The 23,011-nt window shown below is 37.1% G+C and overlaps 1 protein-coding gene across 2 annotated transcripts in view; it reads left to right on the top strand.

Annotated features, from left to right (window-relative positions):
• ZNF280C (zinc finger protein 280C) overlaps nt 1-21,929 on the top strand; it is a 57,734-nt gene extending 35,805 nt beyond the window's left edge. For both annotated transcript variants that reach the window (XM_039250811.1, XM_039250812.1), the window contains 7 exons: nt 5,149-5,280; nt 9,675-9,988; nt 10,466-10,606; nt 17,236-17,298; nt 20,976-21,094; nt 21,236-21,272; nt 21,397-21,929. In XM_039250811.1, the coding sequence (XP_039106742.1) occupies nt 5,149-5,280; nt 9,675-9,988; nt 10,466-10,606; nt 17,236-17,298; nt 20,976-21,094; nt 21,236-21,272; nt 21,397-21,406 (816 nt within the window). In that variant the 3' untranslated portion in view covers nt 21,407-21,929. The remainder of the gene's footprint in view (nt 1-5,148; nt 5,281-9,674; nt 9,989-10,465; nt 10,607-17,235; nt 17,299-20,975; nt 21,095-21,235; nt 21,273-21,396) is intronic.
• The last annotated feature ends 1,082 nt before the right edge of the window (nt 21,930-23,011 follow it).

A 23,011-nucleotide genomic window follows, 5' to 3' on the forward strand; every position in this document is an offset into this window, starting at 1 on the left:
CATTATGAAGCTTTTAACATAATTCTTCCTACCATGCTTTACTAAGCTCCCGAGTGAGGTACAGATGCAGAGGGAGTAATAATATCCTTAGAAAGGTAAAGAGATGGATGGGCCTGCCATGTGGACCATGTCTCTTAAGCGGTTTACCTGGTCTATAGTCACTCTTCATGCCCTAAATTATGTCTTATCTTGCCATGTATATAGAAAAGAGTTAACCCACCAGGTCTGCGTTGTTCAAATCATGTACATTTTCAAACGGGTCTACTTGCATATTGGCATAATTGGCCCTTGGCTAACTCCTGGAAATTGAGCCTTTGTTAATATTTGATGAGTGTTTTACATGTCTGGAACCTTGAGCCATATTATACCAGCTTTTCTAGATCATTTGTACAAAGATATGATTATGGTGAACACCTGCTTTTCTTCTGGGAGTCTGAAGATTTGGTGACTGAACCCTATGAAAAAAAAACAAAAAACAACAGCCTGGTTTCTTATACTCAAGAGAGCATTCCTGGTAAAAAGCACTTCATACATGTTGCTGCAGTTAGTTGCTGAGGTATTAAGCATGACCTATGCAACTATGTTTGAAGAGTGCACTTGGAAACTGGTACCAGTATCCTCCAGACTCCACCCAGTGCATTTTTTCTCCTTTATTAATCCTGCTCTGTATCCTTTCACTGTAATAAATCATATCTATGAGTATAACAGTTTCTAAGTCTTATAAGTTCTTCTACCTCATCAAACCTGGGAGGAGTCTTAAGGACTTGGTGCCCAATTCTTGTGAGTTTGGAGTACCTAAGAGGTAGTCAGTGAGCAGTCAACAGAGAAAATAATCTAATAATAGGATCATCAAGCATTTTTCAGAGTGCTTGCAATTTACACAGTTGTCCACAAAAGACTCAAAAACCATAGCTAAGCAGGATTATAAACTTGTAATTGAGCTTATATTAGTGAGATTTTATATAATAGGAATTGTTAAATCTATGGCTCATTTTATTCTTTCTGAAGACTTTGGTTGTAACTTTTTCCTAAAAAGAATATATTAGCATGAGTTGAGTGATTTTAAGAGCTAACAATATGGTTTGCACAACTTTTAAGAAACGAAGGATTTTATATGTGTTAGATATTCTTATTAGATCTTTATAGAAATAACAAGTGGCTAATATATACTAATCACTTGCCATATGACAGTCATTGTTTTTACTTGCATTATTTTATTTAATTCTCACAAACAGCCTACAAAGCAGGTATGTGATCATTTTCATTTCATAGATGAGGAAACAAAGCTTTGTAGAGAGTAAGTTACTTTCCCCAGGGCCACATTCCGTAATAAATGGCAGAGCCAAAAGTTGACTTAGAGCCCAAGGTTTTACCATTGAGTCATATCCTTTATTGACATTAGGTCTAAAAGCAGATATTATAGATAGTCAGAATTAGCCTTGAAAATTCCTCAAATCACCCAAACAAAATGGTATGTTTGTCAGAAAGTTCAACACAGACAGGTTATTCTCTATCCTTGGAACAAATCACCAATTTTTTGGTTGAACATCATATTATTTAAAACTCTGCATACTATTATCCCTTTTTTTTTTTTTAAGTAGGCTTCATGCCCAGTGCAGAGCCCAGTGCAGGGCTTGAGCTCACAACCCTGAGATCAAGTCCTGAGCTGAGATCAAGAGCCAGATGGTTAACCAACTTGAGCCACTGAGGCGCCCCTCTGTATTATTCTCCTTTTCACATCTCAATCATACATGCATAAGAGAGAGATCCAAGACTCGAGTCTAACTAAGGGAATAGTTGATTAATGTCTCCCATCCCAGGACTCTGGGCAAATGCTCATTGAATAGCATGGCAGACATTTTGAGCTAGTTAAATTGTGCCTGCTTCTCATGTACATGTTCTGTCAAACTCTTGTTGTCTTCCTCATTATTTATTTAACAAATATTTATTGAGTGCTTAATATATGGCATGGACTGTTTTACAGAAGTGAACAAAATAGTTTGTACTTTCTGGAATGTGCATGGTAGCTGAGAAAGAGTATGTGTATTATGTCTGAATGTATATATATGCCAGCTGATGATAAGTACCATGGGAAGAAAACATGTGAGGTTAGGGAGTGCCAGTGCTTAGGATGTCAAGGAAGCAGTTTCTGTTTTGTTTTGTTTTGTTTTAATATTTTTTATTTATTTCTAGGAGAGAGAGAGACAGCGTGAGCAGGGGAGGGTCAGAGAGAGAGAGGGAGACACAGACTCCGAAATAGGCTCCAGGCTCTGAGCTGGCAGTCAGCACAGAGCCCGATGCGGGGCTTGAACCCACGAACCGCGAGATCATGACCTAAGCGAAAGTCGGACGCTTAACCGACCAAGCCACCCAGGCGCCCAGCAGTTTCTGTTTTTTATATGGGGTGGTCAAAGAGAGTCTCTCCAAAGGAAATAAGGGAGTTAGCTATGTGGATATCTCAGAGAGAACATTCCAAGGAGAGGGAACAGTAAGTAGGCAGTGAGGTGAGCATATATCTAGATGTTCAAGGAGGGGCAAGGGGCCCATGAGGCTGGAGTATGGCAAACAAGTGGGAGGAAAAGTAGGTCAAAATGAGATTGTAGCAATAGAATGCAGAGTAGATGGCATAGGGTCTTGTGAGCCAGAGTTAGTATTTTGACGTGGTGTGGAAAACCATTGGAAGCATTAAGCATGTGAGAGATCACTATGGCAGCTATAGAGAGAATAGACTGTTAGGATGAAAGGGTGGAAACAAGGAGAAGGCAGGAGACTATTGGAAAAGCCCGGGTGAGTGGCTTGGACTGGCATGGTGGCTGAACAGATGATAAAGAGTGGAAATACTGTTTTTGAAGGTAGAGCTGACATGTTTTATTAATGGGTTGGTGGATGTGGGATGTGAAAGAAAAGCATGAGTTAAGTGTAACTGAGTTCTTTCGTCCTGAGCCCCTGCAAGAATGGTGTTCCCATACACTGAGATATTGGAAAGACTAGGGAAGGAACAGCTTTTTTGTTTGTTTCTGTTTTTTGTTGTTGTTTTTTTTTTTGCAGGGTAGATGGGGGAAAATCTAGAGTTCAGTTTTGTCCATGTTGATTTGAAATGCCTGTTAGGTATCAACTAGTGATGGCAAGTAGGCAGTTGGATGGATCGTATTTAAAATCATGAAACTGGATGAGGTATATACACAGGTAGAGAAAAGATTTCTAGGAATTGTACTCTGGGGAATCTCTGTCCTGTAACCTTGCTATCTGTTTCTTGACTGAGATCTTTTTCCCTCTTTCCTTCTCTCTCTCGAGCACGTATTAGCTGAATCTGTTTACATTGCCTATATCTAGGATATGATCCAATGCACCATACTTCTAAAATTGCCTTAAAAATGAAACTAAAATAGTAATACAAACATACTATATTTATATATTGCTTTGAATTTTTTAAAGAACTTTTATTTATCAAATGCCTGCTGTACACCTGTAACCAATAGTACTTACATATATATGTTAACTCATTTGCTTTTCCTAAATGATTGATTATGCTTTACATGAAAATAGTGATGGGCCTGTGGAGATACAGCTTTGGAGAAAACATTCTTTTGCATTTGTATGTTGTTGTAAATTTATAAATATAGAATATATTTTTTAATTAATGAAAGCACATGCATAAAGATTGTAATTAATAATGTATAATAGAACACCAACTAGCTATGAGCAAATGACTTAGATCTCTCTTAGGTCCTGTTTCTTCTCATGGATAAAATAATAATAGTCCTAAGTTTGAGAAGGGATGTAGTCAAGGAGTTCTCTGACAATAGATTGGGATCCGTTTTTCTGATTGGTACTTCTATAGCCATGCTGTCCAATATAACAGCCACTAGCCATCTGTGTCTACTTAAATTTAAGTTAATTAAAGTTAACTAAAATTGAAAAACCAGTTCCTGTGTTGAACTTTCCACAGTTCAGGTGGTCAATAACAACGTGTGGCTGATGAATACCATATTATACAGTGCAGCTATATAACATTATCATACACTGTAGAAAGTTCTTCTGGACAGCACTGCTTTATACAATCATTTCTATAACAGCACTTTTGGAGGGAATGTCTGGTTAAATTTGTTTTGGTTTTAGAAATTTCAAATTTTTTTAAATGTTTGTTTATTTTGAGAGAGAGAGAAAGAGAATGAACAAGTGAGGGAGGGGCACAAAGAGAGGGAGACAGAATCCCAAACGCTCCTCTCTGTCAGCACAGAGCCCTATGCAGGGCTTCATCTCACAGACCCCAAGATCTTGACCTGAGCTGAAATCAAGAGTCGGATGCTTAAAAAAAAAAAAAAAAAAAAAAAAAGAGTCGGATGCTTAACTGATTGAGTCGCCTAGGTGTTCCTAGAAAGCTCAATTTTTTTTGTGAAACAAATAGAAATTAAAAAAAAAAAATGGGACGCCTGAGGGGTTTAGTTAAGTGTCTGACTCTTGATTTTGGCTCAGGTTGTGATCTCGAGGTTCGTGAGATTAAACCCTGCATCGGGCTCTGTGCTACCAGCTATCAGCACAGAGCCCGCTTGGGATTCTCTGTCTTCCCTCACCTTGCCCCCACCACCCTCTCTCTCAAAAATAGTTAAATAAATAACATTTTTAAATGTTTAAAAATTAAAAATACTTCACCTTTTCTAGGATAAAAATTCAGTATAACTCATTTTCACATCACGTGCTTGAATGATTTATACTCAAATTTATAATTAAAAAGCTTTCATACTACAAAGGTGTAGAACTTGTCACATTTGAACCTAACTGATATAACTTTTGTTTTGATTACCTTTATGGCAACAAATACTTTTTTTTTAAGATTTCATTTTTAAGTAATCTCTACACCCAGTGTGGGGCTTGAACTTTTAAATCCCTGAAATCAAGAGTTCCCATGTTTTACCAACTGCACAGCCAGGTGCCCCACAAATACTTTTGAAACACAAATGCTAATGCAAGCAGTGTTTTTTTAAAAAATGAAATAATAGTCTGGCATTATTTATGATGGGATATGTTAAAATACTGGTTTTTAAAAATTATTTAGCTATTGCAGTTAAGAGCAATTTCAAATTCAAGGATTTGTGGTGATAGAAATTATTATTTCTCATAGTATTTTTTAATGTTTTTTATAAACAGAAAAAAGGAGTTCATCGTTGTACAAAGTGCAGACTACAATTTTTGACCTGCAAAGAGAAACTGGATCACAAGACCCAGCATCGGACATTTATAAAGCCTAAAGAGTTAGAAGGATTGCCTCCTGGTACAAAAGTGAGCTTTAAATATGTTTCATTTTAACATCTTGTGTGATAATAGAAGTATATTCCTGCCTGGTTTTGTTTTAAATGTCTATTTATTTTGAGAGAGAGAGCACGAGCAGGGGTGAGAGGCAGAGAGAGGGTGAGAGAGAGAATCCCAAGCAGGCTCCACGCCAGCACAGAGTCCGATGCAGGACTTGATCTCACAACCACGAGATCAAGACCTGAGCCAATACCGAGTCAGATGCTCAACTGCCTGAGCCACCAAGGCACCCCCGATTTTATTTTTAAGTAATCTCTATACCCACTGTGGGGTTCGAACTGACAACCCTGAGATCAAGAGTCACATGCTCTACTGACTAAGCAAGCCAGGTGCCCCCTGCCTGGGTTTATCTATTGACTCTAATATTAAAAGTTAATTTCTGCTTGTCATGAAGATTTTAGTTTAGGTTTTATCATACTTTTGGTTGGGAAGAAACCTATCCATTTTTTTTTAGTTAATTGACGTGCTATATTAGAGCATATTCCTTTGTAGTGATTGCAACTAGATTAACTGTAGGCTGAATCACTGAGTTGTTTCAATATTCTGTAGGCTGTTTCTAAGTTCTTCCAGTTGGCAGCAAAAATGTCTGCTTCAATTGCTAGACTGTAAGGTTAGGAATCCTCTTTAATTTATCTTTGTGTCCCCCAGCATCTGTCATAGTGCCTTGAATGCTATACTTTGTTGAAGTTGGTATTACTGAATCTACTGTCAAAAAAGCATTGTTCTTGAATAGCAGTGCTCTAAAGTAGCATTGCTATAGTAAGTGAGCAAACACACATTTCTGACTACAAATTTCCTTTTCCCTATTTGCCTTATGTACACCTGTTTTCTCTGACTTCTTTATGTAAGTAAAGTCACCTCTTAATTATTTGCTCCAGTGGAAGGATACACAATCCAAAGTGAAATAATTCCAAAACATTTATATTTGGCTTTGAGTGCTTACCTTTGAATGTAAATATGTCTACTATTTGAGTTAATTAAACAATGTAAAGCAGTGCTCTGAAGATCTAGAGTGAGAGAAGCTATCCAGTATCCTTCCCTATAATCCATTCATTCCATGCTGGGACTAGACATGCAAAAGACTAGTGTAAGCAGTGCAGTCCTTTCCCATATCTTCTCTTATTAATAATAATAACAAGTATATAATGACCATCATCATCATAGTAATAGCTGTCTTGTAACACTTTAGAATTAAGCTATGTGACTTTTCATACATTCTGTTATTTAATCCAATAGCAATTTAGTGAGGTAGACAAGACAGGTATTATTTCCATCTTATCAATGAGGCTTAAGGATTACGTACTCAAGGTCACATGGCTAGTAAGAGGTAGTATTGAGATTTAACCTGGGTCTCTTGACCCCTAGCTCAGTGCTTTTTTATGATACCAGATCACATGTATTTCAAAGGACTTCCAGGGTGCCTGGGTGGTTCAGTCAGTTAAGCATCCGACTTTGGCTCAGGTCATAATCTCACGATTTGTGGGTTTGAGCCCACGTCGGGCTCTGTGCTGACAGCTAGCTCAGAGCCTGGAGCCTATCTTGAGATTCTGTATCTCCCTCTCTCTCTGACCCTCCGCTGCTCACACTGTCTCTATCTCTGTCTCACAAATAAAACATTAAAAAAACATTCAGAGGACTTCCTCATTGGTGGTCCTCAAGTACATGGGAGTAGTATAATCAGGTGATTAAAGAGAATGTTAATAGGCAACTGTGTTTTCCATTATTAATCATTGGGTATAACTGAACATCATCTTTTTTGAATACTAAATGATAAATGTTATGTTAGCCCCAGTTAGGGTAATTCTGAATATTTTTAAACTCTTCATTCTGTATAATGAATTGATGTGACCTCCACAGTAACCTTTGGAATTATAAATCCTGACCAATGAGCCCCCAGATACAGCAGGTCATGTTTACTGGAGATCTGTTTATATAGTTACTAAAGAGTAATGCAAGACTTTCCAGGGTTATTTCTGGTTTTGAGATTTAAATTTTGACTTCTAGGTTTGTGAAAGCTACTTAGTTATATCAGAGCATAAAATAGCCATAGAATGTGCTTTTTTTGATATTCATATAATTTGCACTAACTCCTAATTATCCATTAATATCTGTTGACATAGAAATGCTAGTACAAAACTGTAATTTACAACAATAAATAAATAACGAGGTAAATTTCATTAAATTGGTATGACCATTTAGAATAAATAGGAGACTTAACTGATTGTAGTTTGTATTTACCATTTTCAAAATAATGATATTTAAATTTTGAATTGCAGTGATTTTTTTGTAAAACAACTTTATTGAGATATAATTCAGTGGTTTTTAGCATATTCACAGATTTGTGCAAACATCACTACAACCTATTTTTGAACATTTTTATCACCCCCCAAAGAAACCCTGTACCTGTTAGGAGTCATTCCCTATTTCCTCTCTACCAGCCCCAGGCATACTTTATTTTCTGTTCCTATGGATTTTCCTGTTCTGGACATTTCATAAAAATGGAATCATTTCAGGGGCCCCTGAGTGGTTCAGTCAGTTAAGCGTCCAACCTCAGCTCAGGTCATGATCTCACAGTTCGTGGGTTCAAGCCCTGCATTGGGCTCTGTGCTGACAGCTCAGAGCCTGGAGCCTGCTTCAGATTCTGTGTCTCCCTCTCTCTCTGCCCCTTCCCCACTCATGCTCGTGTCTCTCCTTCAAAAATAAGTAAACATTAAAAAAATTTTTTAATTGAATCCTACAGTATGTTGTCTTTTATGATTGGCTTCCTTCACTTAGCCTCACATTTGTGAGATCCATCAATATTAAAACTTGCATCAATTTATTCTTTTTTATTTGATTTATCCATTCATTACTTCATGAGCATTTGGGTTGTTTTCACTTTTTAGCTATTATAAAGAATTCTCTTATGAAAGTTCATGGACAAGTTTTTGTGAGGACATACTTCCTCATTTCTGTTAGGTGGAATTGCTAAGGAGTGGAATTGCTGGGTCATATGAGAACTCTCTCTTTTTTTAAGTTTTTATTTTTATTTTTTTGAGAGAGAGCAGGGGAAGGGCAAAGAGAGGGGGAGAGAATCCCCAAGCAGGCTCCATGCTGCATGGAGCCAAACATGGTTCTTGAACCCACAAACCAGGAGATCATGACCTGAGCCAAAATAGAGTCAGATACTTAACCAGCTGAGCTACCCAGGTGTCCCACATGGTAACTCTTAATTTTAACATTTTGAGGAACTGCCAAACTGCTTTTCAAACCTACTGCACCATTGTACATTCCTACCAGAAATATATGAGCTGAGCATTGCAATTTCTCTACATCTTTAATACGTGTTATTATCTGTCCTTTTATTTTATTTTATTTTTTACTGTAACCATTTTAGTTGGTCTAAAGTGCTACCTCACTGGAGTTTTGATTTGCATTTTATTGATGACTAATGATTGTTAAGTATCTTTTCAAGTGTTTATTGGCCATTTGTAGATCTTTTTTTTTTCTTAGTTTATTGTCAAGTTGGTTTGCATATAACACCAGTGCTCATCCCCACAAGTGCCCTCCTCCATGCCCATCACCCCCCTTCCCCTCTCTTCCACCCTCATCAACCCTCAGTTTGTTCTCAGCATTCAAGAGTCTCTCCTGGTTTGCCTCCCTCCCTCTCCCCAATTGTTTTTCCCCCTTTCCTCCCCCATGGTTCTCCGTAAAGTTTCTCCTAATCCTCCTATACGTGCAAGCATATGGTATCTGTCCTTCTCTGCCTGACTTATTTCGCCCAGCATAACACCCTCAAGTTTCATCCATGTTGCTACAGGCCATTTGTATATCTTTAAAGAAGTGCTTGCTCAGATCATTTGCCCATTTTAAAATTCAGTTATTTGTCTTTTTATTGAGTTGTAAGAGTTCTTTATATATTGTGTACATGAGTCCCTTATTAGAAATATGATTTGCAAATATTTTATCTGATTCTGTGGGGTGTCTTAATATTTTCTTAACAGTGTCCTTTGAAGCACAAAAGTTTAAAATTTTTATGAAGTCCAGTTAATCTGTTTTTCTTTGGTTGCTTATGCTTTTGTTATCATATTTAAGAAGTCATCGCCTAACCCCAAATCATAGATCTTTACTCCTTTGCTTTCTTTTGAGAGTTTTGTAGTATCTAGTATGAGGTAGGGTTCCAAATTCATTCTTTTGCATCTACATATCTTGTTGTCCTAACACCATTTGCTTGATAAGAATATTGTTTCCTCCGCTGAGTTGTTTTGGTACCCTTGTCAAAAACTAATTGACTATAATGTCAAGGCATGCAGTGATCTTTTTAATGTTAATGTGATGATTAATTTTCTAAAATATGTATGTATGTATTGTCCTCATTATTATAGGTTACTATTCGAGCCTCAGTTGGACCTCTTTATTCAAAACCAGTAACTACATCTCCCAGTAGCAGTGTTCCAAGCACTTCTTCTTTGCAAATCACACCTCCAAGGTCTAAAAGTACATCTGCTAAAAATATAAAATCTACCACAAGTAAATCTAAGACAAGTAAGCCTCATGCAGGTGTACCCCGTGCAAATAAACCTCATGCCAAAAGGCAGGGTAGAGGTACATCTAAATACAAGACCAGAAAAACCTCTTCTAAACAAAAGAGACAACGCAACAGAAAGAATAAAATCAGCATAGCTTTGAAGAACTTAAGGTAATATCTTTTATTCCTGATATATAATACTCATTGAATATTAAATATTACAGGTTTATTTTAGTATAATTGACCATATCACAGAGCTCCCTTGCTCATTGACATGATAATCACTTGTCTGGCATAAAGGCCAAGAAGATAATAAAAAGGTACTTTTTACAACTGCGGGGCAGAACTAGAATTAGTGTTCATTGTAAAGTTTTCATCATTTACCCTAGTCCTCTGTTTTGTGCTTATATCTTGTAATCATTGAATTGATTAATGCGATCGTTTTTTATTCCAGGGTAACATTAAATGGTGTTTGATTTTTGACACTTATTCTAGCTCGTTGTGTCCAATCACATTTTCAAATTATGTCTCTATTTAATGATGCTAATTTAAACATCTTAGCTTCAATTAATAAAATGTTAAGGCTTTACCTTATTATTTTTGTTTCATGAGAAATTTTCATTGTTTTTTTTTTTCTGTCTCCATAAGGTGCCGTCGGGGAATTCACAAGTGCATTGAGTGTCATTCCAAAATAAAAGATTTTGCAAGCCACTTTTCAATATATATCCACTGCAATTTTTGCAAATACAACACTAATTGCAACAAAGCCTTTATAAATCATATGGTGAGGTAAGTTAAACATGTACGCCACCAATAAAAATTTCCATTTAACATGTTTGTTTTTTAAAAATAAAGTTGTTTTTTTTAGAAGTCAGTTTGTCACATAGGAGCTAAAAGGATCTAGCAATAGGGAACATCTAGGATATTACTTAATATTATTTTCCAGTGTAATAACTCATGAAAATTAAGGGGACAAAAGCGTTTTTTTTTTTTTAATATTTTTATTTCTAGGAGAGAGAGAGAGACAGCGTGAGCAGGGGACGGTCAGAGAGAGAGGGAGACACAGACTCCAAAACAGGCTTCAGGCTCTGAGCTGGCAGTCAGCACAGAGCCCGAAGCGGGGCTCGAACCCACGAACCGCGAGATCATGACCTAAGCAAAAGTCGGACGCTTAACAGACTAAGCCACCCAGGCGCCACTAAGGGGACAAAAGTTTTAAGAGCAGTTAGAGCAGTGAAATTAGAATAGGTTTGATAGGGGGGCACCTGGGTGGCTCAGTTGGTTAAGCATCTGACTTTGGCTTAGGTCATGATCTCACGGTTCATGGGTTCGAGCCCCACGTCAGGCTCTGTGCTGACCGCTAGCTCAGAGCCTGGAGCCTGTTTCAGATTCATTCTCTGTCTCTGTCTCTGTCTCTGTCTCTGTCTCTGTCTCTCTCCCTCTCTCTCTCTCTCTCTCTATCTCTGACCCTCCCCTTCTCATGCTCATGCTTCTCTCTCTCTGAAATAATTAAAACATTAAAGAATTTTAAAAAAATAATAGGTTTGATAGGAAATTTGTTTTTCTAAGTCTTTTACAAAGTGGTATTTTTGGAGCGCCTGGGTGGCTCAGTTGGTTGAGCGTCCAACTTCAGCTCAGGTCATGATCTCACGGTTCCTGGGTTCGAGCCCCATGTTGGGCTCTGTGCTGACAGCTAGCCTGGAGCCTGTTTCAGATTCTGTATCTCCCTCTCTCTCTGACCCTCCCCTGCTCACGCTGTCTGTCTGTCTCTCTTTCTCTCTCAGAAATAAATAAAACATTAAAAAATTTTTTAAAGTACTTTCAAACATAAAATTTTTAATGTTTTTAAAATATTTGTCAAATAAATATGTGTAACCACAAGAGGGCTAGCGTCTTCAAACGAGTCACTTTGAGAGACTGCAGGTTTGTCAGAGATGCTAAGAACAATATTGGCACTCACATGAATGCACTCTCTCCCTCCCTTCTGCCCCTTCCTTTCATCCATCTTTGTCCATTAGTCTTTCAAGCCATTTATCTTTGCATTCAATGAATGAAATGTGAAATGAGAGACTATAGGGGATATTCCAGTCATGATGCTACTGTTAGAGTTCCTTTTTATAGGCATCAGTTCGACTTGAGCATCTACCATGTACTCTGTACTAGAGAAACACTTCAGAGACCACACTACTTCACGACTTTCATTTGGACCTCATTAGTAGCAGCTTTATTCTTTCAGGAAGGATTCTTAAAAATATGTAAAAATTGTTCAGATATAAATATGTTAAGTTGATTATTCAAACTGAGGTTGTTACATGTATTTTCAGTCAGAAATAAAGTGGTTTTCTTGCAGATCGTAACAAACCCTCTGTTACATGTTACCCCCTTCCTTACCTCTGTCCCAATGTACCTCATCATATATAGTATTTATTCATTTTGAATTCTCATTATATGATGATTTTGAGTCTTGATCTTTCTTTCCAGTCCAGCAGCACCAAACTTTATATCATCCTCACCCTTCAGGTCATCTGTTTTGAATGTTGCTTGCTTTTTGTCCTAGAATATTTTATATTTTCAGTCATGTTTAACCTTGCTATCCTTGAATTTTTTATCCTTTTTGATCTTTCTCTGTGCTGCTTTCCAAACTACCAAACTGTGTTTGCTTTAATTAGCTCTGAATCCATGATTTAAAAAAAAAAGGTTTATTAGTGAGAGAGAGAGAGCACAAGCAGGGTAGGGAAGGATGGAGGGAGGCATTGCAGGGTATCCGAAGCAGGCTCTAAGCTGACAGCAGAGAGCCCAGTGCGGGGCTCAAACCTATGAACCGCAAGATCATGACCTGAGCTGAAAAAGTCTGACACTTAACCAACTAAGCCACCCAGGCATCTCTCTGAATTCATGATTTTTAACTTTAATTTGGTTCTGTGTTTTTAAAAAGACCTCTTTTTTTTTCCTGCAACACCTGTTTAAATCCTTTTCGATACCCTCAAGGTTTCATTCTAGTCTCTTAGTTGTTCGTCTCTTTCCTACTAACTACCCCGAGGTCATCCTTCTCATTTTTCCTAAGATTAACTTCTTTCCCCCACAAGTTTTTCTCCCTTCATGCAGACATCTCAGAAAAAGACATTTCTCACTTTTTGAAAGCTAATCCTGCACTTTATCTCTTCCATTTGCTCCACAACTTTACTCCGTTATTTTGTACGTTCATTTCATCTCTTTCTCTCTACCACATTCCTTCTCCTGCTAATATTTTCAGGCATTTTTCTAGAACGAAGGAGATTTGCATTTTCTTTGCATTTCTTGTCTTTACTGTCAATATTTTAAAGAGTTTATTTACTATCTTATTTGCTATTTCTTTACCCTTTGCAATTTGAGTATTGCCCTCACCTATCAGTTAAAGCCACCCCTTTAAAGATTGTCAGTCATATCCTAATTATTAAACATACTCATTATTTTTTAATTTTACCTTTCTGTGACTTCTTTTTTTTTTAATGTTTTATTTATTTCTAGGAGAGAGAGAGAGAGAGCGTGAGCAGGGGACGGTCAGAGAGAGAGGGAGTCACAGACTGAAACAGGCTCCAGGCTCTGAGCTGGCAGTCAGCACAGAGCCCGAAGCGGGGCTCGAACCCACAAACCGCGAGATCATGACCTAAGCGAAAGTCGGACGCTTAACCGACTAAGCCACCCAGGCACCCTACCTTTCTGTGACTTCTTTAGAATATTTGATACTTTAGAATATTTGATCACTCACTTTTGAAAACCTTCTTGTCAACTTAAACTGTTACCATCACTTTATTTTTTCTTCCCTTTTGGTTACTCCTTTATTTCACTACCTTTTCTTTTTTGGCCTCAAACTTTTTTTTACTTTCGAAGTTTTTAATTTTAATTCCAGTATAGTTAACATACAGTGTTATATTAGTTTCATGTGTACAAGATAGTGATTCAGCAATTCCATACATTGCTGGGTCCTCACCATGACAAGTGCACTCCTTAATCCCCATCACCCATCCCTCCCACCTCCCCTCTGGTAACCACCAATTTGTTCTCTGCAGCTAAGTGTCTGTTTCTTGGTTTCTCTCCCTCTCTCTTTTCCTTTGCTCATTTGTTTTGTTTCATAAATTCCACATATGAATGAGATCAGATGGTATCTTTTCTGATTGACTTATTTCGCTTAGCATAATATTCTCTAGCTCCATCCACATCGTTGTGGATGGCAAGATTGCATACTTTTTATGGTTGAATAATATTCCTCTCTCTCTCTCTCTCTGTGTGTGTGTGTGTATGTATTTTAGATATTAACCCCTTATCAGATATGTCATTTGCAAATTTCTTCTCCCATTCAGTAGGATGCCTTTTTGTTTTGTTGATGATTTCCTTTGCTCTGCAAAAGTCTTTTATTGTAGTCCCAGTAGTTTAATTTTGCTTTGGTTTCCTTTACCTGAGGAGACATAGCTAGAAAAATGTTTCTATGAGCTGATGTCAAAGAAATTATTGCCTATATTTTCTTCTAGGATTTTTATTGCTTCAGGTCTCACATTTAGGTCTTTAATCTATTTGGAGATTTTTTTAAATTTTTTTAATAGTTTATTGTCAAGTTGGTTTCCATATAACACCCAGTGCTCATCCCCACAAGTGCCCTCCTCCGTGCCCATTACCCCCCTTCTCTTCCCCGCCCAACATCTGCCCTCAGTTTGTTCTCAGCATTCAAGAGTCTCTCATGGTTTGCCTCTCTCCCTCTCCCCAACTATTTTTCCCCTCCTTCTCCCCCATGGTCCTCCGTTAAGTTCCTCCTAATCCTCTTGTGTGTGCAAACATATGATATCTGTCCTTCTCTGCCTGACTTATTTTGCTCAGCATAACGCCCTCAAGGTCCATCCATGTTGCTATACATGGCCAGATTTCATTCTTTCTCATTGCCATGTAGTATTCCATGGTATAGATAAACCACATCTTCTTGATCCATTCGTCCTTTGATGGACACTTAGGCTCTTTCCATGTGTTGGCTATTGTTGAGAGTGCTGCTATGAACATTAGAGTACATGTGCCCCTATGCATCAGCACTCCTGTATCCCTTGGGTAAATTCCTAGTAGTGCTATTGCTGAGTGCTAGGGGAGTTCTATTGTTAATTTGTTGAGGAATCACCACACTGTTTTACAGACGGGCTGCACCAGTTTACATTCCCACCAACAGTGTAGGAGGGTGCCTATTTCTCCACATTCTCACCAGCATCTAGAGTCCTCTGGTTTGCTCCTTTTAGCCACTCTGACCGGCATGAGGTGGTATCTCAGTGTGGTTTTGATTTGTATTTCCCTGGTGAGGAGGGATGCTAAGCATCGTTTCATGTGTCTGTTGGCCATCTGGATGTCCTCTTTGGAGAAGTATCTGTTCATATCTTCTGCCCATTTCTTCACTGGGTTGTTTGTTTTTCGGGTGTGGAGTTTGATGAGTTCCTTACAGATTTTGGATACTAGCCCTTTATCTGCTATGTCATTTGCAACTATCTTTTCCCGTTCCGTCAGTTTCCTATTAGTTTTAGGGATTGTTTCCTTTGAATGATCTAGTTTCATTCTTCTGCATGTTGCTGTCCATTTCTCCCAGCACCATCTTTTAAAGAGGCTGTCTTTTTTCCATTGGATACTCTTTTCTGCTTTTTCAAAGATTACTTGGCTATACACTTTTGGGTCCAATTCTGAGTTCTCAATTCTATTCCATTGGTCTATTTGTCTGGTTTTATGCCAATACCATACTGTCTTGATGATGACAGCTTTGTAGTAGAGGCTAAAGTCTGGGATGGTGATGCTTCCCGTTTTGGTTTTCTTCTTCAAAATTACCTTGGCTATTCAGGGTCTTTTGTGGTTCCATACAAATTTTAGGATAGTTCTAGTTTTGTGAAGTATGCTGGTGCAATTTTGATTGGGATTACATTGAATGTGTAGATTGCTTTGGGTAGTAATGACATTTTGACTATATTTGTTCTTCAGACCCATAAGCATGGAATGTTTTTCCATTTCTTTGTGTCTTCTTCAATTTCCTTCATAAGTTTTCTATAGCTTTCATCATACAGATAGATCTTTTATATCTTTGGTTAGGTTTATTCCTAGGTATTTTATGGTTTTTTGTGCAATTGTGAATGGGATCAGTTTCCTGATTTCTCTTTCTGTTGCTTCATTGTTAGTGTATAAAAATGCAACCGATTTCTGTACGTTGATTTTGTATCCTGCAACTTTGCTGAATTTATGGATCAGTTCTAGTAGGCTTCTGGTGGAGTCTGTCGGGTTTTCTATGTAGAGTATCATGTCATCTGCAAAAAGTGAGAGTTTGACTTGATCTTTGCCAATTCTGATGCCTTTGATTTCCTTTTGTTGTCTGATGGCTGATGCTAGGACTTCCAGCACTATGGTAAACAACAGTGGCGAGAGGGGACATCCTTGTCGTGTTTCTGATCTCAGGGGGAAAGCTCTCAGTTTTTCCCCATTGAGGATGATGTTAGCTGAGGGCTTCTCATAGATGGCTTTTATGATGTTTATGTAAGTTTTTAAAATAATGGTGAGGGTATTGATCATCTAAATAGTCTCAGGAAGGGGCACCTGGATGGCTCAGTCAGTTGAGCATCTAACTGTTGATTTCGGCTCTGGTCATGATCCCAGGATTGTGGGATCAAGTCTTGTGTAGGATTCTGTACTAAGCATTGAGTCTGCTTGAGATTCTCTGTCTCTCTCTTCTTCTGCCCCTCTCTCCTGCTCACCTGCATGCACACACACTCTCTCAATTAATTAACATTTTTAATTTTTTACGTTTATTTATTATTGAGACAGAAACAAAGCATGAGTAGGGAAGGGGCAGAGAGAGAGGGAGACACAGAATCAGAAGCAGGCTCCAGGCTCTGAGCTGTCAGCACAGAGCCCAATGCGGGGCTCAAACCCACAAACTGTGAGATCATGGCCTGAGCCAAAGTCGGACACTTAATCAACTGAGCCACCCAGATGCCCCTTAATTAACATTTTTTTTAAAAAGAAAAAAAGAAAATGCATGGGTAAAATGAAATGTAAAATAAAAATCTTGAATTAGGGGCACCTGGGTAGCTCAGTCAGTTAAGCATCTGACTCTTGGTTTTGGATTGAGCCATGATCTCACGGTTCATGGGTTCAAGACCCACATCAGACTCTGCACTGCTAGCACTGAGCCTGTTTAGGATTCTTCCCTCTCTCTCTGCCCATCCCTCACCTGTATGCTCTTTCCCTCCCCCCGTCTCAAAATAAACATTTTTTAGTCTTGAATTAAACAGATGAATAATAGAATTTAATAACTTAGCTCATGATCTTTTTTTCAAAACTAAGAAACTAAACATGCACTTGAAATATGTTCAATAAAATTGATATGAATTACTGTATAATAGCATCTCATCTGTCTTGTTTTTCAGCTCTCATAGCAACAATCCAAGTAAACGGTTTTATATCTTTAAGAAGCATTCTGGAATTCTCAGGTAACTAGTTGATCTTTTTCCATTTTCTCTATTGAAAAATTGTATTAACTTCTTTAACCTGATTCTTGAGTACCTTGTTTGGAAAATGGAGTGATTGCTACTAGACATAATACAATTCTCTTCATTATACCATAGAACAAAGTAGAACTAGCCTGTATTCTCTGACTAAACTTTATTTCAGTGGTGTTAGGCAATAAGATGAAATTTTCATGGATTTGCATTATAAAAGAAGATTAGAAAGATGTTTGAGATATTTAGTAAATTGACTAACACTTTCTTGGTTTTGAGCAATATATAGCCTTCATAATTCTTAGGGGTTTTTTTTTTCCCTTTGAAATAAAGAAAAGTACATAACTTGTTTACTCTACAAAAGGAATTGCTGATGAACATTTCAAAAGGCATTGAATATTAACCCTAATTATACCACACACACTTGGCTCAGAATCCGCTATGCATCCATTTTTTTCCACATTCTTCTGCTTTCTTTTTACTTCATCTTCCTTTGTTTAATTATTTTGTTCATGTTATCATTGCTATTTGAAATATCAGTGCCAAGATTTTAGTAGCATCAAGATGTCTTATGGCTAAGACATAGACTTAAGTTTAGCCAGTACTTGTTTTGATTCTTTGGGTTAATGGAAAGGTGGAGGGGGAGATAATACATCTCAGGATCTTTGTGTTCATTATTCCTTGCTTTGTTCACTCTTCCCCAGATATATGCATGGCTAGCTCCCTCACTTCCTTCAAATCTCTAATCCAATGTGTGAAGCTTTCTTTGAGCACTCCATTTAAAATAGCATTCTTTCCCCTAGGCCCCATCTCCACCATTCCCTATCTCCCTTTATTTTTCTTCACTTTTTACATTCCACCATACTGTATACTTTACTCTTTTATTTATTGACTGTGTCTTCTCACTAGAATGTGTGTGGTTTGGATATTTGTCTATGCCGTATGTTTACTGAGAATTGAATAGTGCCTGACACATGGTAGGCATTCTGTAAATATTTGAGTAAATTAATGTACATGTTGAAAATTACATATATGGATGGTGTGGATGGTGTTGGACCAACAGCTCATAAGCGAGGAAAGTTTGTTACTATTTTAAAAATGTATTCATGCTATTTAAAAAATATTACTAAATTTAAGGAAATAGAATTTTACTGAAAAATTTTTTAAGAATTAAAAAAGATTTATTAATTCTAAAGATAAGAGTTTAATTTATTACATCATTGTTATTTATCAAGCTCAGTTGTATGGTTGATTCTTAAATTGATTCTATGACTTTAAAGATCTGAGATGCTTTTTTCTCAATTTGGATAGGCCTCAGATTTAAATAGAAAATTGATTAATTTCTGTATATGAGACTTAGCATATTTATAATTCTATAGAACAATAAATTTTGTAATTATTGTTTTGTTAAAATGCAATGCTCATTTTTTATTTATTGTGCACCTATTATGTATAACACATTGTAGCAGTTCCCATAAAGATGACACTGATGAAGAAGGCTTGTCCAACCTTCAAGGAATGTATAATATATGTTAAGGTGTGAATATAAGTAACTACAGTAACATAAGAAGGTTTGTAGGAGCATGTGGGTGGCTCAGTTGGTTGAGCATCCAACTTCGGCTCAGGTCATGATCTCCCAGTTCGTGAGTTTGAGCCCTGTGTCGGGCTCTGTGCTGACAACTCAGAGCCTGGAGCCTGCTTCAGATTCTGTGTCTCCCTCTCTCTCTGCCCCTGTCCCTGGCTTGTGTGCTCTCTATCTCTTTCTCAAAAGTAAATAAATAAAACATTTTAAAAAATTTTAAGAATGTTTATAAAAGTGCAGTGAGAGTTATTGATTTCAAAGGAGAGATTTCTACATATAAGAAGAGGCACAAGGGCATTCTAATTAGAAGAAATCGTATAAATAAAAGTACAGAATGGAGAGAGCAAAGGTGTCCACAGAGAATGACTAGCAGTGCAATTTAGATAGAGCATGTAGTTTATGTAACATAGTATTAAGGTCATAGTCTTGGGGACTAGGTTTTTTTTAAATTTAATTTATTTATTTTATTTAAATTCAACTTAGGTAACATACAGTGTAGTTTGGCTTTTGAAGCAGAATAGTTTTGAGCTGAGATCCAGATTGTGGAATCCCTGAAAACTAGGCCAGGGAGTTTGGACCCACTGGGGAAACTATTGGTGTTTTGTGTAGAATCAAGGAAGATCATTTTGGAGGGTATACAAGGTAAGATTCAATTGCATGAGGTACATGGACTGTTTAAGATTATTATGGTAGCCAACATTGACTTAATAAGAATCTGAGTTACGGTGGTGAAGTAGTATCACACTGTTTACGACATGGGCTCTGAAATCAAAGGGCTCACTTTCAATTCTAATCTTGGCCTTGATAGGTTGTTAAACCTGACTGAGTCCTCTATTTAAAAAGTAGTAATTATAATACCTACCTCCTTGGTTTGTTATAGGATTTAGATGAGATATCTAAAGCCCTCAGCATGGCACAGAGTTAAATGCTCAATAAATTGTTAATAATATAAAATATTTGAGAGGCGCCTGGGTGGCTCAGTTGGTTAAGCATACAACGTTGGCTCAGGTCACGATCTCAAGGTTTGTGAGTTCGAGCCCCGCACTGGGCTCTGTGCTGACATCTCAGAGCCTGGAGCCTGCTTCAGATTCTGTGTCTCCTCCTCTCTCTGCCCCTTCTCTGCTTGCACTATGTATGTGTGTGTGTGTGTCTCTCTCTCTCTTTCTCTTTCTCTCAAAAATAAATAAACATGAGAAGTTTTTTTAAAAATTAAAATAATATAAAATATTTGAAATATTGACTGTTTTAAGAAAAAGGAGAATCAGGTAATTTTGAGCCATTGTGTTGGGAGCATGACATCATAAGAGAGATTAGTTAGGAGGAATGGTTTTTGGGGGTGGGGAGGAAAGCACAATTTCAGTGTATGAAGATCATTTTTGATGTGCCAACGTGACAGCCAGGTATTCATATACAGCAGGCTGTTAAGACTAGAACCGCAGGGGGGCCATCAGTTAAGGTGTGCTACTGGTTTTTATTCCTCGACAAGTTGAAATACTTAAAAACATCCAGTGAACAAAGTATGTTTATGCTCTTTAATTGATAATAACAATAATTAAATTATATGATTTACTTTTAAAGCCTTCCGTTTTATTTTCTAATTTCATCACTTCTAAAATAAGACACTAGAGTATAGTCTCCACAGAGTTTACCCTCTTTTGTTCACTCGTGTATCCACAACGTTTGCAGTAGAGTGTGGAAAAAAGGTCTCAGAAAGTGTGTATTGAATGAGTATTATATCCTTGCTTTCCAGATAGGCAAAGGCACAGAAAGAATGTGACTTGCCCAAGCTACACAAATTGTTAGTGGAGCCACAATTGGGTTTTAGGTCTCTTAACTCTTGTCCTTTAGCAACCAGGATGAGAGGGAGCAGTTTATAAAGCACTAAATGTTTCCATAACTTAAATGTGGCTATGTCATTTTCTAGAGTACCATTTCAGATAAATCAGGCTTGTATAACAAAATTGGAAATTGATGGTCATGACACATAAAAAGCAAATCAAAAGTTATTACGTGGAAAAATAATTATTGAATATGCCTATGGACTTTGATAAAAGATGAAAACCTTTGCTTTCCTTTTTCTTCATAGGGGCATTACTCTGGTGTGCCTTAAATGTGACTTCCTAACTGATTCTTCTGGCTTAGATCGTATGGCTAAACACCTAAGTCAACGTAAAACTCATACTTGCCAAGTTGTAATAGAGAATGGTATGTATATATAATTGTATTACTTTGAATTTCTGATATTTAGTCCAGTATTTTTGGTCAGCCACAATATAGGCTCTTACGTACTAGATAGGATCACTCATCACCTATACTATTGTAAATGTAAACCTCTTCTAATTTCAGTTCCTGAAAGTACCTCAACTTCTGAACCCTTGTCTGAGTAAGTTTAATTTCCATTTTGTGCATTTTTCTTTGATGGATTTTAGCACTGTTGCATTTTTAAATGTACCATTAATAGAAATGAAAAATATTAAAGTATTTTGTTTTTGTTTTTGTTTTTAAAGCGCTTGTTGAAATAGATTCCTGCTCTATGGAGCTCGTGCAACCTGGTGCAAGACAAGTTGGAATTTCCTAAGTTCAAAGTTCTGAAGTGTTTTCTTACACAAAGGCAGTTTCCTAAGTTCAAACTTCTGAAGTGTTTTCTCACATGAAGGCGGTTAAGCAGTTCATGACACTAGTTCTGATTCAGCTCTTTTCAGCTTTCAGATGGCACTAGATTCTTATTCCACCTTATCTTTGTGTCAGGTTAACATATCTTAACATAAGCTTTTTTCTCCAGTTGGCTCTCTCCAAAAATAACTTTTGTTGCCATGGTCGTTTTTGCTTTGCTTAAAATAATTTGTGTTTTTCTCTGCTGTACTTGCCTTCAGAATATTGCATTCCAAATGATATGGCTATTCATTTTCTTTGTCTGTTTTGTCTGGTTTCTTAGTTAATTTCTTATAAGTCTTACATTTTTAGGTCAGATAGCTGTCCTTTTCTTCTTTTACTGTCTGTCATTGTTCTATTTTTCATATTTTTCAGATGCAGAAGCAACACAGAAATTTCAAAAAATGTCCAGGATACTCCTGGTCAGTGTCCCCCTTCGATGGACACAACTGATGCCTGTTCTCTCTTTCCAAGGAATGTGAATTATTTGACTGTGAGACCTCCTCTAGATTGTGGCCTTAAGAAATCAGATCTTGGGGAGAGTCCCTTCCTTCATGACTGGCCTCCCATAAGGCTGATGCTAATTTGGCCAGAGATGACCTCAAGGCCCACCAAATTGAGCACAACTTCCCACTGGGGGCTTAGGTTCTTGATCTTACACTTATGGGTTCCTTCTGACCAAGAAAGGCCCATCAAATCAATACTTCAACGTCCAAGTTGGAGTTTAATCATTTTGGCTGCTGCCCTTTAATCTTCGTCTAGTATGCATGCAGTCCAAGGAATATAAAAACTGGTTGTGTAGGGAACCAAGGTTACTTTCATGTTCTTGGAAAACAAGTTTCTAAAATTACAGTTCCAAAGTTATAGTTATTTGTACTGTCATTTAAAATTTTATCCAGTATTAATCCTAGGAGTTTTCAGCAATACTAATATTCAATTTTTTTAAGTTTAATTTTATCTTAATTTTATGTTTTTCTTCACCAAATTTATTGATATGTGTTTTGTTATGTCTACTTTTATCTCTTTTCTTTAAAACTTTTGTTTTGTGTTTGTTTTGTTTTGTAAGAATTCCAAGAAATTCTTTAGATCTCTCTACAAATTTCATGTAGCTACCTATTGATAGCTTCTAGATTTGGTAATTGTTCAGACCACTAGACATGATTACATCTTCTGTCTATCTTGGGACTATCATTAAAATTATCTTAGTGATTAGGAGCTCAAAAACATAAACAATTGGCCAAAAAAAACCCCAACACTTCCTACAGACCTTAAAACAAATTTTAAAGTTATGTTTCTGTACATCTAATACATAATATCTTCTTAGCCATTAATGTAATTCCTTTGGATAAAGATAATATATTCAGAAAATATTGGGACCAAAAAATGCACTTGTTTCTTGCCCATATATATATAGATGTATATTTTTTTTAATTTGTTGTTTGTTTATTTTGGTTACATTGAATATAGATT

The sequence above is a fragment of the Hyaena hyaena genome, unplaced genomic scaffold (genome assembly GCF_003009895.1).
Source record: "Hyaena hyaena isolate Hyena2069 unplaced genomic scaffold, ASM300989v1 scaffold_383, whole genome shotgun sequence".
NCBI classification, from domain to species: domain Eukaryota; kingdom Metazoa; phylum Chordata; class Mammalia; order Carnivora; family Hyaenidae; genus Hyaena; species Hyaena hyaena.